General features: G+C 40.1%; 1 protein-coding gene across 3 annotated transcripts in view; it reads right to left on the bottom strand.

Annotated features, from left to right (window-relative positions):
- Window positions 1-15,633, bottom strand: part of rxra (retinoid X receptor alpha) — a 124,385-nt gene that overhangs the window by 73,575 nt on the left and 35,177 nt on the right. For all 3 annotated transcript variants that reach the window (XM_011481988.3, XM_011481990.3, XM_020707820.2), the window contains one exon: window positions 13,493-13,606. In XM_011481988.3, coding sequence (XP_011480290.1) covers window positions 13,493-13,606 — 114 coding nt within the window. The remainder of the gene's footprint in view (window positions 1-13,492; window positions 13,607-15,633) is intronic.

Below are 15,633 nucleotides of genomic sequence, written 5' to 3'. Positions count from 1 at the left end.
AAGTGCTTTGAGACTGTGTTTTTGCAGCAGGCTGCAAAGTAAAGGGATTTGTGATAATTATGTAAGCTTTACTACTGTTGTGAATAGTAATTATTTTTCCCTCCTACATATTAATACAGTTGAGATCACAATTTTGGACAGGTATTTGGAGACAAAAATCAACAAATGCTTCATTATTTAATAACATCCCAATGACAGCTGAGCTATTAGGCTTTTCTCTCCTATAAATTGACTTCTCCTTTAACCCTGAAGTATTTACCAGCAGATGGAAGAAGAAAACAGCTTTCCTTGTGTTTAACATTAGTTTCAAAGCTCTACCTGTTTATTGCTTATAATTATTAGATGTTGTGTGTGTATTTGGAGTCACTTTAACAACAAAACACAGGCTTTTTTTGGACCGTTGTATGTGCGTCTGACACTTGATCCCGTCTGTCTGCTTGTCTTGTTTCAACTTAGCTGTCCTACCACTCTGGAACATCTGAATTATAAAACTTGCAGCGAGCTGTTGGTAGGTGACACGCCACCACCGCAAAACTAGAAGGGCTGTTGTGTAAGCATCAGGCTCGCACACACGTGCTCATGTGTGGATCGCAAAACATGGAACAGATGGCACCGAGGGCGTTAAAAAAACAAAAAAATACATGCTCATTATCAGCTTAAGTTACAAGCAACACCTGCTCCTCTTACTGTCTTTAAAAGAGATGTTCAATCACATCCTGATGCCCACTCTGACGGTATATTAGAGAAGAAATGGCAGAAAAAACCTAGTCTTGCTATTGCTCCTTCTAAGCACTTCTTTCAGCGGCTGACAGTGCAATTATCACTACTGGCCAGAGGATAAGGCCTTTGAAGTACAGTAATCATCACAAAGAGGCAGAACATCTGCAATTTGTTAAACACACACAATCAATCAATCACTTTATCAATCAAAGAAGCAAAAAGTGTTGCACATTGAAAAAAACACTCATACTTCCACCTTTAAACTTTAAACTTTAAAAAAAAAAAACACTTAGTTTGTTACAGTATTATTGCTACTAAGCATCTTTTACTTGTTGAAAAAGCTCTCCTGATGATGAGCAGATGAGTACTAATAGACAGGAAGTGAATGTTTTGGGTTTTGTAAAGTTTTTTGTGCAGAGCTGTCAGAGAAATTATCAGTTCCCTCCTGAGAACACCCACAAAGCCCCAGGGGGCTACAAGCAAGACAGGTGAGAAGAAGAGTGAGGAAGATGCTCCCGTGACATATAAAAGGTGTCGGAAAATAGAGGAAAATGTCTGTCAGTATCTTCTAGTGCTTCTGTCTGCTGACTATCACAGCTCCAAAGACAAAAGTGACACTTTTACAAATAATTATTCCAAAAGTGGTTTTTAAATGTGAAATAATAAAAATACAAATCCTGCGTCATCTTTGTAGATGAGGCAGGAAATAGGATCAGTGTAATAAATAAAACCATTGATAACTGAACCAGACAGCCCAGACCCCGTGAGAAACAACAACAGCAAATTTGTCAATCTTTCAACTTTCCAATCAATGATTGTCTCTGCCGCTGACATTACTGCCCTCCTCATGTCAAAGTCCTATTGTGACTTCACTGTACCACCATGCTAGTCAATTAGCTCAATGTCACTGACTTTAATGGGCTTATGGACATGGTGGCCCTGTGGCATTTGCTGCGCTTTTTTTCCACGGTCCCTTTTCCGCCAAATATGCGCATTGACTGAACAGTGAAGGCAGACACTAAAGGTCAGCTTTCCCCAACAGCTCCCAACCAGCACCCCAGGTCCAACACCAGAAGCCCATGAAGGCTGGCAGAAGTATGGATTTAGGGAAATACTCCACCAAGTCACTTGATGAGCTGTCAGACAGTCGTGTGAATGTAGGAACATTTAAAAGTTAAATTGACCTAATATAAGCTTAAAAAAAGATGTCAGTTGACAGTAACTGAATACTATTTTTTATTGTAATTGGTCATTTTTGGGGTGTTGAAATGTGCTTGTACTGTACAACCAAATACAAGACTTCTAGTCTGACAGGACCACTTTCTGCAGTTCAACATATTTTTAAAAAGAAACTCCAGCAAACTACAGATAGCTGTGAGTTGTGTTTTTTTTTAATCAAGATAGACTTTTTTTAAAAACAGAAAAAGCAAATTTCAACAGTGGAGAGAAGTAGAAATTAGTAATTAGGGCTGTCACTAACAATATTTCAGTAGTCGATTAGTCAACAATTATTTTTCGATTAGTCGATTAGTCAATGCTTATTGTTTACGTGAAGTGATGGGAATTTTTTTTACAAAAGGTGATACTCAGTCTGTGGAGGTTTGCGTCATGTATGGTAATGCTTGGCTAATGGTGCCTTCACAGAAATTGAAACTTTATTTACATGTATAGTTCAAGAATTTCAATTTCACCTAATAAAAGATAAAAGGTTTAAGGTCCCAGTAAGCTATATGCTAGTACAAAAAAAGCCATAATTAGCTAGGAAGCTTCCTCCATTAGTTTGTAAAAGTGACTTAGGTGGTAGCCTGGGTGTAGCACTGCAATCATGTCTTTAAATCCATCCTCTTTAACCATTGACAGAGGTCTCATTCTTTTTAAAAGCATGTTAAGGATGCTCTGTGTAAGTGTAGCAGCCATCTCAATGGCGCAGACCAGAGATCGCATTTTTAAGTCCGGTCGCGAGCTCTACATACAAATCGGGCATTTAATGATCAACAGGTTGAACTTTTTCACTGTGAATTGTGGGAACCCAGCACTGTGACCAATTGGGGACTCATATTTGGTAGTGACGTGTGGGTTGTGTCTACTTCAAAACATTGAAGTAACACCGTTGTAAACATGATCACAAAGGAGACATTAATAATTGCGGTTTGTGTCCGGTCGGATTATTATGACTCCCATATCGACATTTATAGGAACAGAGCTGTGAAAACAAATCGTCTGGAGCAAGTTTTAATGGATTTAGAACGCTTTCACTTCTTCCTATTGTAGATGGTGGACATGTGCTAATAAACAGTAATTACACAAAAGAAGAAGAATCTTTTCCCTGTCGCTAACTGTGTATGTGGCGCTGATCCGGTGTGCACACCAGTGGCTGCATGCACGTTCATAAAACCGCGTACCTGGTGTGGCCGGTGTGAGTGCAGTATGAAATGTAAGTTTGTATCTGTCTTCTTCTTCTATGGTTGAGGAAATACTATATGTCTCCTAAAGTTACTGTATTGTTAAGCTTTGCGATCCCAATGACTTTGTGGCTGGTGGTTATTATAATAATTTAAAATGACAAAAAAAAGTGATTTTTTTATAGTAGATTAGTAAACATCGTCGACAGCCCTATTAGTGACACTTAGATGCTATCAAGTCCAACAAGGGAATTTTTATTTTATTTAATGAATTTTTTACACATTCTTATTAATTAATTTTAAATTCAGGATGTACAAGGTTAATGATGGAATACCCTAAAACTATTGCAGTACAATCAGGGAAAAATTCCAAGAAAATTTTTGAAGAAGTAGCTTTGCACAACTATGGTGGCCCCCTAAAGGCTATGTTCACACCGACTGCGATTCGAGCTAATGTTTCGATGTTAAGTCAATGTACAGATACAATCAAAGGTTCTGCTGGGCGTTTTGAGCATCATTGCGGCATGGTCTAGTGGCAGTACACTTTAGGCATCATGGCAATGCAGCATGCCGAAACTTCCTACACCCTGGTATATTTTGCCACGCACTGTAATGTTTTCAGAGTTCAAATATCTGATCTTTAGTGAAAAATTCACATTGCATTAACCAACCAGGAACTCAGCCTTGGCCCATATGTAATTGGCTGAATGCATTGGCTGAAGACCAAAACCAACATTGAGGAGAATCTAAGTGTTCTCTTCCAGAACTTTATGTTATTTTTCTTATTTGCATTGAGACAATAATAAACAGGTTCACACATTTTTTTCTTATTTTTCTTATTTTGTTTCTTGGATTAATGCCAGTGAACATAATAAGAAGGAAGTACCGCCAAAAGTGGCCGTCATTTAGACGCAGCTCCTGCAGTAGATGGTGAACCTCATCGTACTGTAAGCATCTCTGAAGGATATAAAAATCCCAGACATGGGAATGTTCTTACAGACACCTTTGTACAGCTCTTTCAATTAAATAAACCTGATCTCTCAACATCATACATTTCTCCATGCATTGACTCTATATGAGATTTGCAGATATACAGTCAATATTTCCACGATGTAGCAATAAGGCTAAAAACCTTTGACAGTAGCTCCTCCCACATCTAGCAGGAGCGTCAGGTTCATGAACACACTTTTGGATAAGCATTGCAGCGAATTTGACGTACGTCAAACAAGAGACAATGGATACAAATTTGATCTGTGAATCGCGTTTGGTATAAACAGCACTGGATAACTACCTTTAATATAGATTTTTACACCATATATATGAGGTTTGTCACAATTATAGTGGTGCAGACTTCTTAGACCAGAGGATCATAAATTCATAATTTCATTTTGTCTTGCCCATCCATGTATTGAAGTCTCCTTTGGGCAAAACATTGAACACCACATTGCTCCTGTTGGTTGAGGTGGGCACCAATGTCAGGCAGAGGAGTCACCATCAGTGTGTGAGTCTGTGTGTGTGAATGGGACTGTAGCTGTAAAGTGCTTTGGGCCTTAAAGCAAGGTAGAAAATCACTATAAAGGTATATAGCATTTACCATTCTTCCTTTGCAGTAAAAAAGACACTTCTAATGATTAAATGTGTATTAGTGTTATAATGTTATGATTTTTAAATATAGTCGTACCACAGTCTTTGCACTGCAAACACATTATGCGGTCCTTGATCCAATCCGCCGTCATACCATCGAGTTAATTGTCGAATCAGGTGCCTGATTGTTCCTTTCTGAAAAGTTCTTCTTTCCATTAGGACTGCTGTGATGGACTGGGGTGTTGTTTGTGTCAGCGGGTTCTTACTGAACTATTACACACTATGTGATCACTGTAAACATCTGGTCGCAACATGCAATCTGCCTGTTTTGATCGTCTGAACTAATTTAAAACACACAGGAGGATTTAACATATGAAGCATATTCCCTTTAATGTATGGAACACACCATTTTAGACCATCTACATTAATAGGGTTAGCCTTTATTTTGACTGTAGGGGTGTATTTTTCAAATTCTTGTAGATAAGTCTATCCTCACCTTTGGACAAAAACCTATCAAAAATAGCCTAAATCCTAAACTAGATTTTGACATTTTGTTTGCAACCACAATAGACTTCAGGACCTCCTGCATCTGTGCTCTTGATCGGCTTGTTTGGTAAAACAAGAGCTGCAGCCTTTGTGGCACCACCAAGGCCACAGTCAAAACTCCTCCAGGGCAGCCAGCATCAGACCAACACTGAGACCGACAAGATATTTCCATTAGTCTCTGCATTACCATCACTCCTACCCTTGCTTTCTCTGTGCACGTCAAGGAGCGGCTCTCTAAGGAGAACCCACGTGGGAGTTGCAAACACTTCTCCCCCCACTTCCACCTCTCACATCCCAGCATGTACTGGCCTGCATTAGCACACTCGGGTGGGCCTGTTGCTGTGCAGCTGAGACATGTGACATTGGGAGGTCAGGACTCTACCACCCTGCCTCCACCTGCCACGCTCATACACACATGCGTCTTTGACCCTTTGTCCTCTACTCTACGAACCTCATTTCCTGGTTTCCCCTTTAGGGGAGTGCAAAGGTGGGGTCTGTATGGGCTGGGGTGGCAGGTGCTATGCTTTGACCTTCCACTTCATGAGATCGGAGTTGGTGACATCCAGATCAGGCGCTCGCTAGCATGGGTTCTCTCTCTCCCCACCACCAAGCCAGTTATAATGCCAAGCGTGTCAAATCATTTTAGCATCAAAATACCAACAGTCTCCCACTCTCTGCCCCAGCATCCCTGTCTGCTTTTCTCTCTCTGTATGTCCTCCTCTGGGGTGGTGGTGAGGGGATGAACTGCCCTTCAACGGCCATGATGGCAACTGACCACAGTGAGCAAAGACAGCACCAGACCTGCTGCTGACATCAAGCTCAAATTCCACTCTGCAATCATCACCAACAGAGAGGAAACAAAAGTGGGAGCAGGGCTGGGTCTTACTATACCACAATAATGGAAACCAATATAATTTAAATCCAAATGCAAACATTCGAGACTCACAGTATGATTAGGGATGTCCCAATCTGATCATGTGATCAGAGATCAGGACTAATGACGTAGTTTAAGACTATCGGAATTGGATGTTCATTCAGGGATCGGATATTTATGTTTTTATTGTTTTGATTAGTGCTGTTTATTTCAAGTTTATAACTTTAAATAAATGCCTTTGTAGGAGTTTGCATAACATGAACAGATTACACCATTTTATTGCCATAAACACAGCACTAGTTTGGGCAGAAAACGCACAAAAACAGTTAGATAGCAAGTATAGTTAGCAAGATATTCAATTGGACTTCAAGGCTCAATAACTTTTTACTGAACGTTTTAAACTCACAGCAAGTGTCTTTGGCATTTTGTCTTACCCTACAAATGCATTTTAAAAGAAAAAAGATCAGGTTTATGTCTCTTTTTAAGAGAATTGCTCTCTCCGTGCCGCCAATAGAGAAACGGCTGCCAAGGGACCATCTATAAAGGGCCAGTCCCCTAAAGAAGTGATTAAAAAAAAAACTATAAATGTCTCAGAAACAGCCAAAGTGAGATAAATGGTTCCATTGGATACTTATCATCATATACATGCTACAACAATGATGTTGAAAGTCATTTTTAATTTTTTAGAAATTTTTTGCGGAGATATGAATCACATAAGATAAAAACATTCTCAGTAGTTTTGAAGATACTAAAACTACAGTCACCAAACCTTCTGACATGATTAATTATCACCTAATCTTACTAGTTAAGAGCTAAATATTTTTTTCTAGCTGATAATTGCACTATTTTTACTTGATTTCTTCAAACTCCTTCAGAAGTGCTCTTTTTAAGTGTTAAAAGAAAAAAGAAGGCTAATAAAGAAACAAAGTGGGGACAACCTGAATCTGTTTATTACTTTTTCATTATTTCAATGTGTTACAGAAGTATCAGATTGGGAAATTCTCAAAATCAAATGACTTTGGACCAAGAAAACCCCTAATCTATGCAAGTTATGAAAGTCCAGAAATATTGACTTACATTCTTCTGTTGTTGTTTCTAATTGACGGTAAATCAGAGGGAGATTTTGAGCGCAACATTTAGGAACAAAAAGTTCAAAGGAAAAGCAAGACTTATGGCAAATATAAATCACAAATATTACCCTTTGCCTTTGCTCTGTACTTGTCAAAATATCTGGTCCCTCTGTTTTGAGCAAATCCAAATGTTAAGAACATTTTTCTTTTTACTTTCCATCTCCTTTATAAACAAGTTTAAAATAAAACAGCAGCCATAATGAATAGCAGGTCAGAAATCATGTGTAATTTTGGATTCTTGCTGCTAACAATTGTTTTCTATCATAACACATATGGCAACTTTTTCTTTTTGCCAGTTGAGCTTGTGTAATTTATTGCACCCCGCAGGATATTTGTCTCCACAAAAAAAAGAACACAATTTCTTCCTGTTTGTTTGTGTAGAGAGCTGCATCGTGTCATGAGCCAGTCTGACTGCTCCCCTGCAAATGATGCGCACCGAGCTTCTTTCAGTTCCTAATTCTCTATCCAGGGCTCCTTAAAACTCAGTCAGTGTCACTGATGTAAACCTGGTGCTTGGGGTCAGGCTTGAGGAGCCGGAAAAGCTGCAACAACACTGTTTCTGGTGTTTTTATCAGCTGACTTTCCAGCAGGCAAAGTCAGGAGTGAGATATCTGAGTTCACATGTACGTCCTCATTTATATTCATGCCTTTGGTTAATTTGCCCATATTTTCAGGCTGAATCCAATATGCATCGCTGTGATTTACATACTGTTCTTTGTTGGGCAACATGGGATCTGAAAAATGAGAACTTGCTTATTCATGTTTAATTGATGTTAATAAAAAATGCAGGATTTTTCTTCCTTTTTTCTTCATATCACAATTCAAAGAGGAACATGGTGTATTGTTAATCTCACTCAAGGGGTCCGGATAAACGCAGAGCAACACAGGACTCTGTGGCACAAGGAAATTTCACCTTAATTTAACTGCCTTTGAAAATAAATACTTTTTAGCCTAACTGACTAAAAATAAAACAGAAGTGGGAGTTAAAACAGAAAACATGATGCTCTTTGTCTTTAAAGGGTAAAAGTGCCTGAAATACATTTGCATATTAAATTCATTACACATAAAATTATGGCTAGACAATGCAAATTTAAATGCTGCTTCCTTTAATGTAAATTCAATGATAATCTCATTGTCTTTTCCAACATCAGCCCAAATTTCTTCCATTATGTCAGAATTAAAAGTGCTTTTGGGTGCTAAGTTTTGATTTTTTTGCAGCAACAATGATATAGTATTTCACTGTGATGGTGCTGCTGGGGATTAAAGGCTCAGGGAGTTATCAAAGGCTTAGTCTCTCAGATTTCTGGTGACCCGCCGTGGATGACTGCCATCAATCTGTACCAGCAAGGACCTCCACCTCTACTCGACGCCAAGGTGGCAGTTAAACCCCGCAGGCCAGCCATGTTTGACAGAAAAGCATTGATGCTAAATTAGAGTAATGCAAAAAAAAAGAAGACAAAGATGATTTAAAGCATCAAATGCTTGTGGTTAAAGGATCAACAGAGGGATAAATCTCCTCATAATATCATTTCATGTCATTACATTTTTGCCTCACACCCAATTTTGGATTTGCACAAAAAAAGAAAGGCTTTAAATCTTCCAGGACTTCAAATAACCCTAATTAACACCACAAGAGGGTAATCTGTTGCAGGGAAAAAGCAAACACATCTCATGGTTACTGATAAGTTTTAAACACACCCAAACAGTTAATTAATGATACACCATGGCAGCTCTTATCCAAGTTATGACAAACTCCAGCCCTCTGATTAAACATAAACTACATACCAAAAAATAAATGGAGAAAAGCTGATTAGTCAGTCTTTGCTTTAGCTTAGTTGTGGTATTTGAGTGTTTAATGGGGCTTTGTGTACCCCGATAAGTGCTGCATAGTGACCTTCAGCCTCTCTGGCTCCTGACCTAGCAGGAAGCAGCCTGGGAGAGCGTGGACTCCAGTCAACCAATTACAGGGCGGGGAGCTTGGAGCACTCTGAGGATAACAAGCCCCCTCTCTGTGACCCTCCTCACCTCTGTAGGACCCCACGATGGGAAATAAGAGGAGCCAGGACTCACTTTAACCCAATATCAACCCCCTCCATAACCCACCAGTCTCCTCCAGAGCAACTCTCTTTGGTCTCCTTCACACCCTCCAACCCTAATTCTGGTTTCAAGCCCTGCTGTGTGACCGCAAGGTCTGCAAACACATGCAGTGTTTCGCCGGAAATCCACCACATGGCTCATTACTGCAGTGCTGATGCTAAAAGAACACACAGAAAAACAATGGAGCCGTAAACACACGCCGCTCGCTCAGAGCTGGAGCTGTGTCAGTTTTCCTTCTGCAGTTTACCCTGGCAATCTTCTATATGAGAATGGGGGGGGGGGGGGGGGGCTTCTTTATGAGCATGAACACTAAAAAGGCTCTGCAAAACTGGCAGGATTTGAGAGGTACTCAGTTAATTCTGAGGCTTAGTAATGAAAAGGGTACAGTGATGCAGCACGCTTGTAATTACAACTGCTGCATGTGAAGCGCAATTAATAAAGAGTGAGGAATTAAGAGCCAACCCAATATGGCTTCATCTCATTAGAAAGTGTAACACACTCAAATAGGGTTTCCGGCGCATTGGTCAAACAAATTCAAAACTAATGAAATAAAAGAAGTGGGAGTCATAAACCGACATACTTCCAAAGCCCCTACCCCCTTCTTTCACCAGGCAGAATCGGTCCTGTCATTTGGACCCTGCAAACGCGGACCATATGTAAGTTTAGGCCTGGCAATCAGACTGCATTGTGGAGCGGGAGGCTGAGTTCATCAGGAAAAAATTAGCCCGCCGCACTGCAGGCCCTGCTCCCATTGGCCAGTCACGCGGCCCGCTCCGTTTGAGGGCACCCCAGACATTCCTGCGGATAATCTTTTCCATTCCTCCACTCAGCTCGGTGAGGACAGACCAAATCGCAGCACAAGGCTTGCATTGTGAGGGCCTTTCTCAGAAAGCCCTGTTTTCAATGCTGTCTGTCTTTTACGTTGTCCCTATTTCTCACCTCATAAACCGCAAAAAAACCAACAAGTTTTTCATCATTGCTTTTTTCCCTCTTAAAATATAAATACAAAAAAGTTGAGCTTTTTTTTACTGGAAAACTTCTATGGTAGAGCTCAGATTTCTACGGTTCTCACGGTCCTGGAGCAGCATGAGTTTGCTCTGGAGAATCCCGAACAATGTAAAACCGCTGAAACCAGCGTGCAGCCACATCTGTGTTCTGCCTGGAGTTCAGCACATCTGAAAATGGCTCTCTAGTTTTCCCAAAAAAGTCTCCTGCTTGGTCACCACTACACAGCTTGCGCCTCCCACAGCAGCTTGTCATTGTGGCTGCAGGCGAGCGGCAGGAACATCATGATTGGAGGACAATCACACAATTTGGGGACACTGATAGATTTATAGTAGCATGTTCCATAATTAGATGCATGATTATTACAGGGTTTATAGTTCAGACTTTAGAGCGGCTGTGAGGAAACAGTAACTTTAACTATTTTAGCCTCTTCAGATAACCGACAACACTGATTTCTCCTGAAGTATAAAAACTATGGCAAAAACTACATAAACACATCATTTTTTCCTTTCTCCATTTGCTCAAAACTAAAAGGACTAGAAGCTCATGGCTCAGCTACAAAACATAAAAAAGAAAAGAACGCTGACACATTTTTAAATTACTTAACATTCTTATGCTGATGTTCTCGAATATTCTAAGACACATTCACCACGATCAAACAAAATATGTCATAAATGATCATAAATATAGTATATAGAATTATGTGTATGAAGTTGGTAGAAAAACTGCGCTGAACTTGCTCATAAAAAAATGATGTCTAAGGAGACAGAGTTTAGTTTTTGCTCACTATCAAATCCCATGAAACCACTAAAACAGAAAAATTTTCGATTTTTAAGTGAAATAGTTATTTTAAAATATATATTTCCTTTTTAGTGACACCCCTAAAAATGTGTTCTGATCTGAACTGTTACTGAACAGCTTTAATGTACTGCGAAGCAAGCACCACAGAAAACCTCACTGAATCATCAGTCACAATATAGAAATGGCAAAGTCTCTCATTCAATTCCATTTATTTCAAGAAAAATCTTTGCTTCACTCATGACTGACCAAATCCAAACTTTTACAACTTTAAAAACTAAAAAAGAGAAAAGCATTATCACTTTTTAAATATAACTTATAAAACTCTTATCCAGTGGTCCTCCAACCACCAGGCTGTGGACTGGTACCGGTCTGTGCGACAGTTTTTTTTGTTTACTCATAATCTGATTCTGAAGCAAGTTTTATTTTGGAAAACGACTAGATTCTCTACACCACATCCGACTCATCCTTGACGCATGTAAAGTCACTCTGTCTCGTGTTGAAAATCTGTCTGCCACTTTCTTAAAGAGACTGTGCCAACCGCTAAATTACTAACCACTAAACCCCAAGCTTGCAGTTAACAAAAAATAAACTTATTTGAAAAGTTCAGTTTTGCAGAAAAGAGCCAGTGAGGAACCAGAAAGGAGCCTTTGAATTTATAGGAAAAAAATAAATAAACATTTAACAGACAATGACCAGGAGTGTTTATGACAAATATGGATTTACAGCCACAGTTGTTCCCATGGACCATAATAATACTGCAGAATATTCAGCAACTCCCTGTCTAGTGTTACGAGAATGCTGCTAATAAAGTTGCTCAAATGCTGGATTCACATTTAATATTATATTTAGAAAAAAATTAAAAAGAATTTAGCTTAAGCTCAGACAATTATGGGTTAAGAGAAAATCTGTATAACATTTTAGTGGTTCTTTCACGAAATCTTGTGTACAAATAAAGCTTAAAGCAGTTGTACACTTTTTAAAGAGGATGAAGATAGACTCTATCCACAAAAGTTAAGGGAAACAAGAGCCTAAAAGGAAAACTCAGACGCCCACTTCAGCCTCGTACAGGATGGTCTTTGGAAATATTGTCCGACATTAAACTGGTCCATGGCCTAAAAAAGGTTGGGGACCTCTATTCTAATCCATTGTCTTTTGAAGCCAGGATCTTGAATGCCTTGTTAACTTGTTTTCCATCTCTAAAACGATTCTCCTTAAAGAAAAAAAAGTGCCTTGAGTACTTAACCCAAATTTATTTTGGGGAAAGAATACGGAAAAATGTCTAAATACATAAGTTTTTGAGTTTAATAACCCATCAACCACTTCAACCACTTCAAAACAAACACACGTCTAGCATGGATAAAGCAAAAACAGAGTCATAAATGCTTGGAAGACTCAAAGATTGAAAAAAATACAGCAAAAACTGAGATAATGCAAAACAAGAGGGACAATAGGAAGCACTTGGTTTCTATTTTGAAAAACTTCCACTCCTCAACATAAAAGGATAAATATATTAAAGACGATGTATACAGTTTTCTTCAAACAAAGAAGTCCTTTTACATCTTATTACATGAAAACTTCAGCTTGGGGATCAAATTATAATCAGCCGCATACTCGCATGAAGGTTTTTATAAGCATAAGTGGCTGTATCCTGCCATGCAGCTCATGCTCTCCTCACATGATGGGCAGCACAGCTGGTCACAGCTCTGAAGCTGCAGAAGGAGCACGCTTTGGCGAGGGAGTTATAAATGCATCGGCATTAACCACATGTTCTGCACAGCTTAGATTCCTAATCATCAGCCTTACGCCAGGCACTGAATCTTAGAATAACCAACGATACAGGACTCTGCTTCATGAAGAAGGCAGGCAGGCACGCTGGAGGGGGAGGCAGATCTCCAAACACCTCAGCTAACGTACATCAGTGGGACTCCACATGCAAAGACAAAGCAGACAGAACGTTGAAGCCTGTTCTGTTCTCAAAAAGGGCCCCAAAGCTGCACCGCTGACCAGAGGCAACAGTGCATAACAAGGAGCTTCCACCCCATGAAAACAAAACAGCTCCTCTGAAAAATATCATTTTGATCTGTGTGGGTTCATGTCGTGAAAACAGATTTATTCCAGTAAACAGCAGTGCCCTTTTTTGATGCTTACACAATTATTACACAATTAGGCACATGGGATCATGAGGTAAGTTTGAAAACAAGTCTCTCATGACTGTGACCTTTCCTTAAAAGAAGGAAAAAAACTGCAACTGAATAATTCATAATGAGGCCAGCATGTTACTGTAATACAAAGATAATCTGAGTATTTTAACCAGGTTTGTTTAACATGGTTACCTGAGGACAAGCGGCGCTGATGGAGGGGGCAGACTCCGCTGAAACATGAACAGGCCTCAGCTGAGTGACCTCGCTGCATTGGGGGAGCCAGCGAGCACTGGGGCTTCAAGAACCCTGTAAGGAAGAAGATAAGACAGAAATAAAGGAAGAATTTGAAAAGGGAGAATTTGGAGAACCAACAATACAGTTTTATAATAAAATCACTGCAAATAAAGAGGAGACAGCAAGTTAAAACAATATAAAGCTACATACACACTGGGAATAGGGTTGGGCGATGTCCCTTAAATTGGCCGTTGACGATGTTTGCCGTCAACCAATCGGGATGGACGATGATATCGTTGTGTGTGTGTGTGGGGGGTGGGATATTTTTAATATTTCGGTCTTATATAATTGCTATTCGTTATTTTACTTTATTTATTTTATTTCCCAACTAATGACTCATCCGCGATTATCCAATATAAACTGAGGGAAGTGACTTTAACAAAAAAGTAACAAACAAACCAGAAAAGAAATGGTCCGCTCCCACACTTGGAAAGGGGGGGGGGGGGGTGCTTTGTTACATGAGCGGTATGTGGGAGATTTAGAACTGCGATCCGTTCCGCAGCTCTAGTGGAACGTGCTACCGAACTCAGAACCGGGTCTAAAAGTGTATGTCTGAGCAGAAGATCGTGAGCACACACACAGCGCTTTGGGGCGGTGTGTGAGCTTTTCAAAGCAGAAAGGCCGCTCAGTCCTTAGAAATCGTTCAAACAATCACGTGGATTTGTGTTTCGAGTCGTGTCCCGACTAAATAAAGGCTGATGTTATTCCCACATGTTTACATGCAGCCAAGATGCAGATTGCAGCACCACCCAAAGCTAATGTTGTTAGTCCGTGTTAGCATACTGCTAATTTTGGCTTCTTTCCGGCTCCGTTTTTCAAAAGAAAAAGCAATGACCACACGGATTAAAAATAAAATGATGAGCGAACAGGCGTTTCATAATAATCGTAACATTATTAAAAGAACGTTTAGAAGATCGTCTTGTATATTACCGAGCTGACTTATCAATGTATAAAACCGCTCGGCAACATGGTCTTGCATTGAATTGTTACATTCAATAAAGTTTTAGAAAAAAATAGCCGCTCGGCGGAACTGATATCCGCTTCCGGTTTCTCAAACCCTACTGCGCATGTGCGAACGATTTATTCCGACCGAAAGTGTGACCTTAGTGAACGTTTTTATATTCTGAAAACATTTTTCTGGAACCATGTACACGGTTGGATTCTAATCCGACCATTGATCCGGTCAAGATATTTTTCACATGTAACCGCGGCTTATGGTGTCGACTCGCAGCGTGGCGGGGGCGAGGCATCACGATGGTGTCTCTCCATCGGGAAGTCAGTCCCCCATCACGATGGACAATGGTATCGTCCATCGGCACAACCCTAACTGGGAATATGACGCAATTTTAAGAATAACACACGTTTAGTGTGTTCTTGAAGCCCATGTGTTCACACAAGCATGAAGAGGATTCTCATTCTTCTTTTCCCCATTGTTTACTAGTGCTTGTCCGCCACCTCCAGCTGGAAGAGGTTTGGTGGGAAATGTCGAAGCAGTGCAAATCGTGCTTCAGGCTTTTTCTTTTACAGCTCTATTTTGATAAATAAAAGACTTGGCATCATATAATTAAAAAGGATGCCATCTATACTTCAATACCAAATCCTTTTCTCTAATTTGTCAAAGTTCAACCAGGTTTAACTGGCCACGTGTTCGGTACATAGAGCCCCAAAAACAGTAGTAGAAAGTTGCGTAGCTACGTGTGAACGCAAGAGTGGCCACTTGAATGCATATTGCCGAGGGTGGTGTGAACGCAGTTTAAGACTAAACAAAAGCACTACCATCACACTTAGTCAACATTTACAACTACATAGTCCATAGTCAGCTGGAGCCCAGCTTCAGCTCCCTCATTACTCAGGTCAGCTGTGCATCTGTATCCAGGTTCAAAGGCTGCTGAAAGAGGACAGAACCCACAGAGGTAATGCTGCTCCACTGGTTAAAAAAAGCCAACATGGTGTTGGGATGAGGTTAGCAACACATTGTGGGCAAAATGCCAGAGCAGGCCTGGGTGCCTGGAGGGGCTGAAGGAGGCCGTCTTACTGTC

The sequence above is a fragment of the Oryzias latipes genome, chromosome 12 (assembly GCF_002234675.1).
Source record: "Oryzias latipes chromosome 12, ASM223467v1".
Taxonomy (NCBI): Eukaryota; Metazoa; Chordata; class Actinopteri; order Beloniformes; family Adrianichthyidae; genus Oryzias; species Oryzias latipes.
This window is presented reverse-complemented; position numbering and strand designations above follow the sequence as displayed.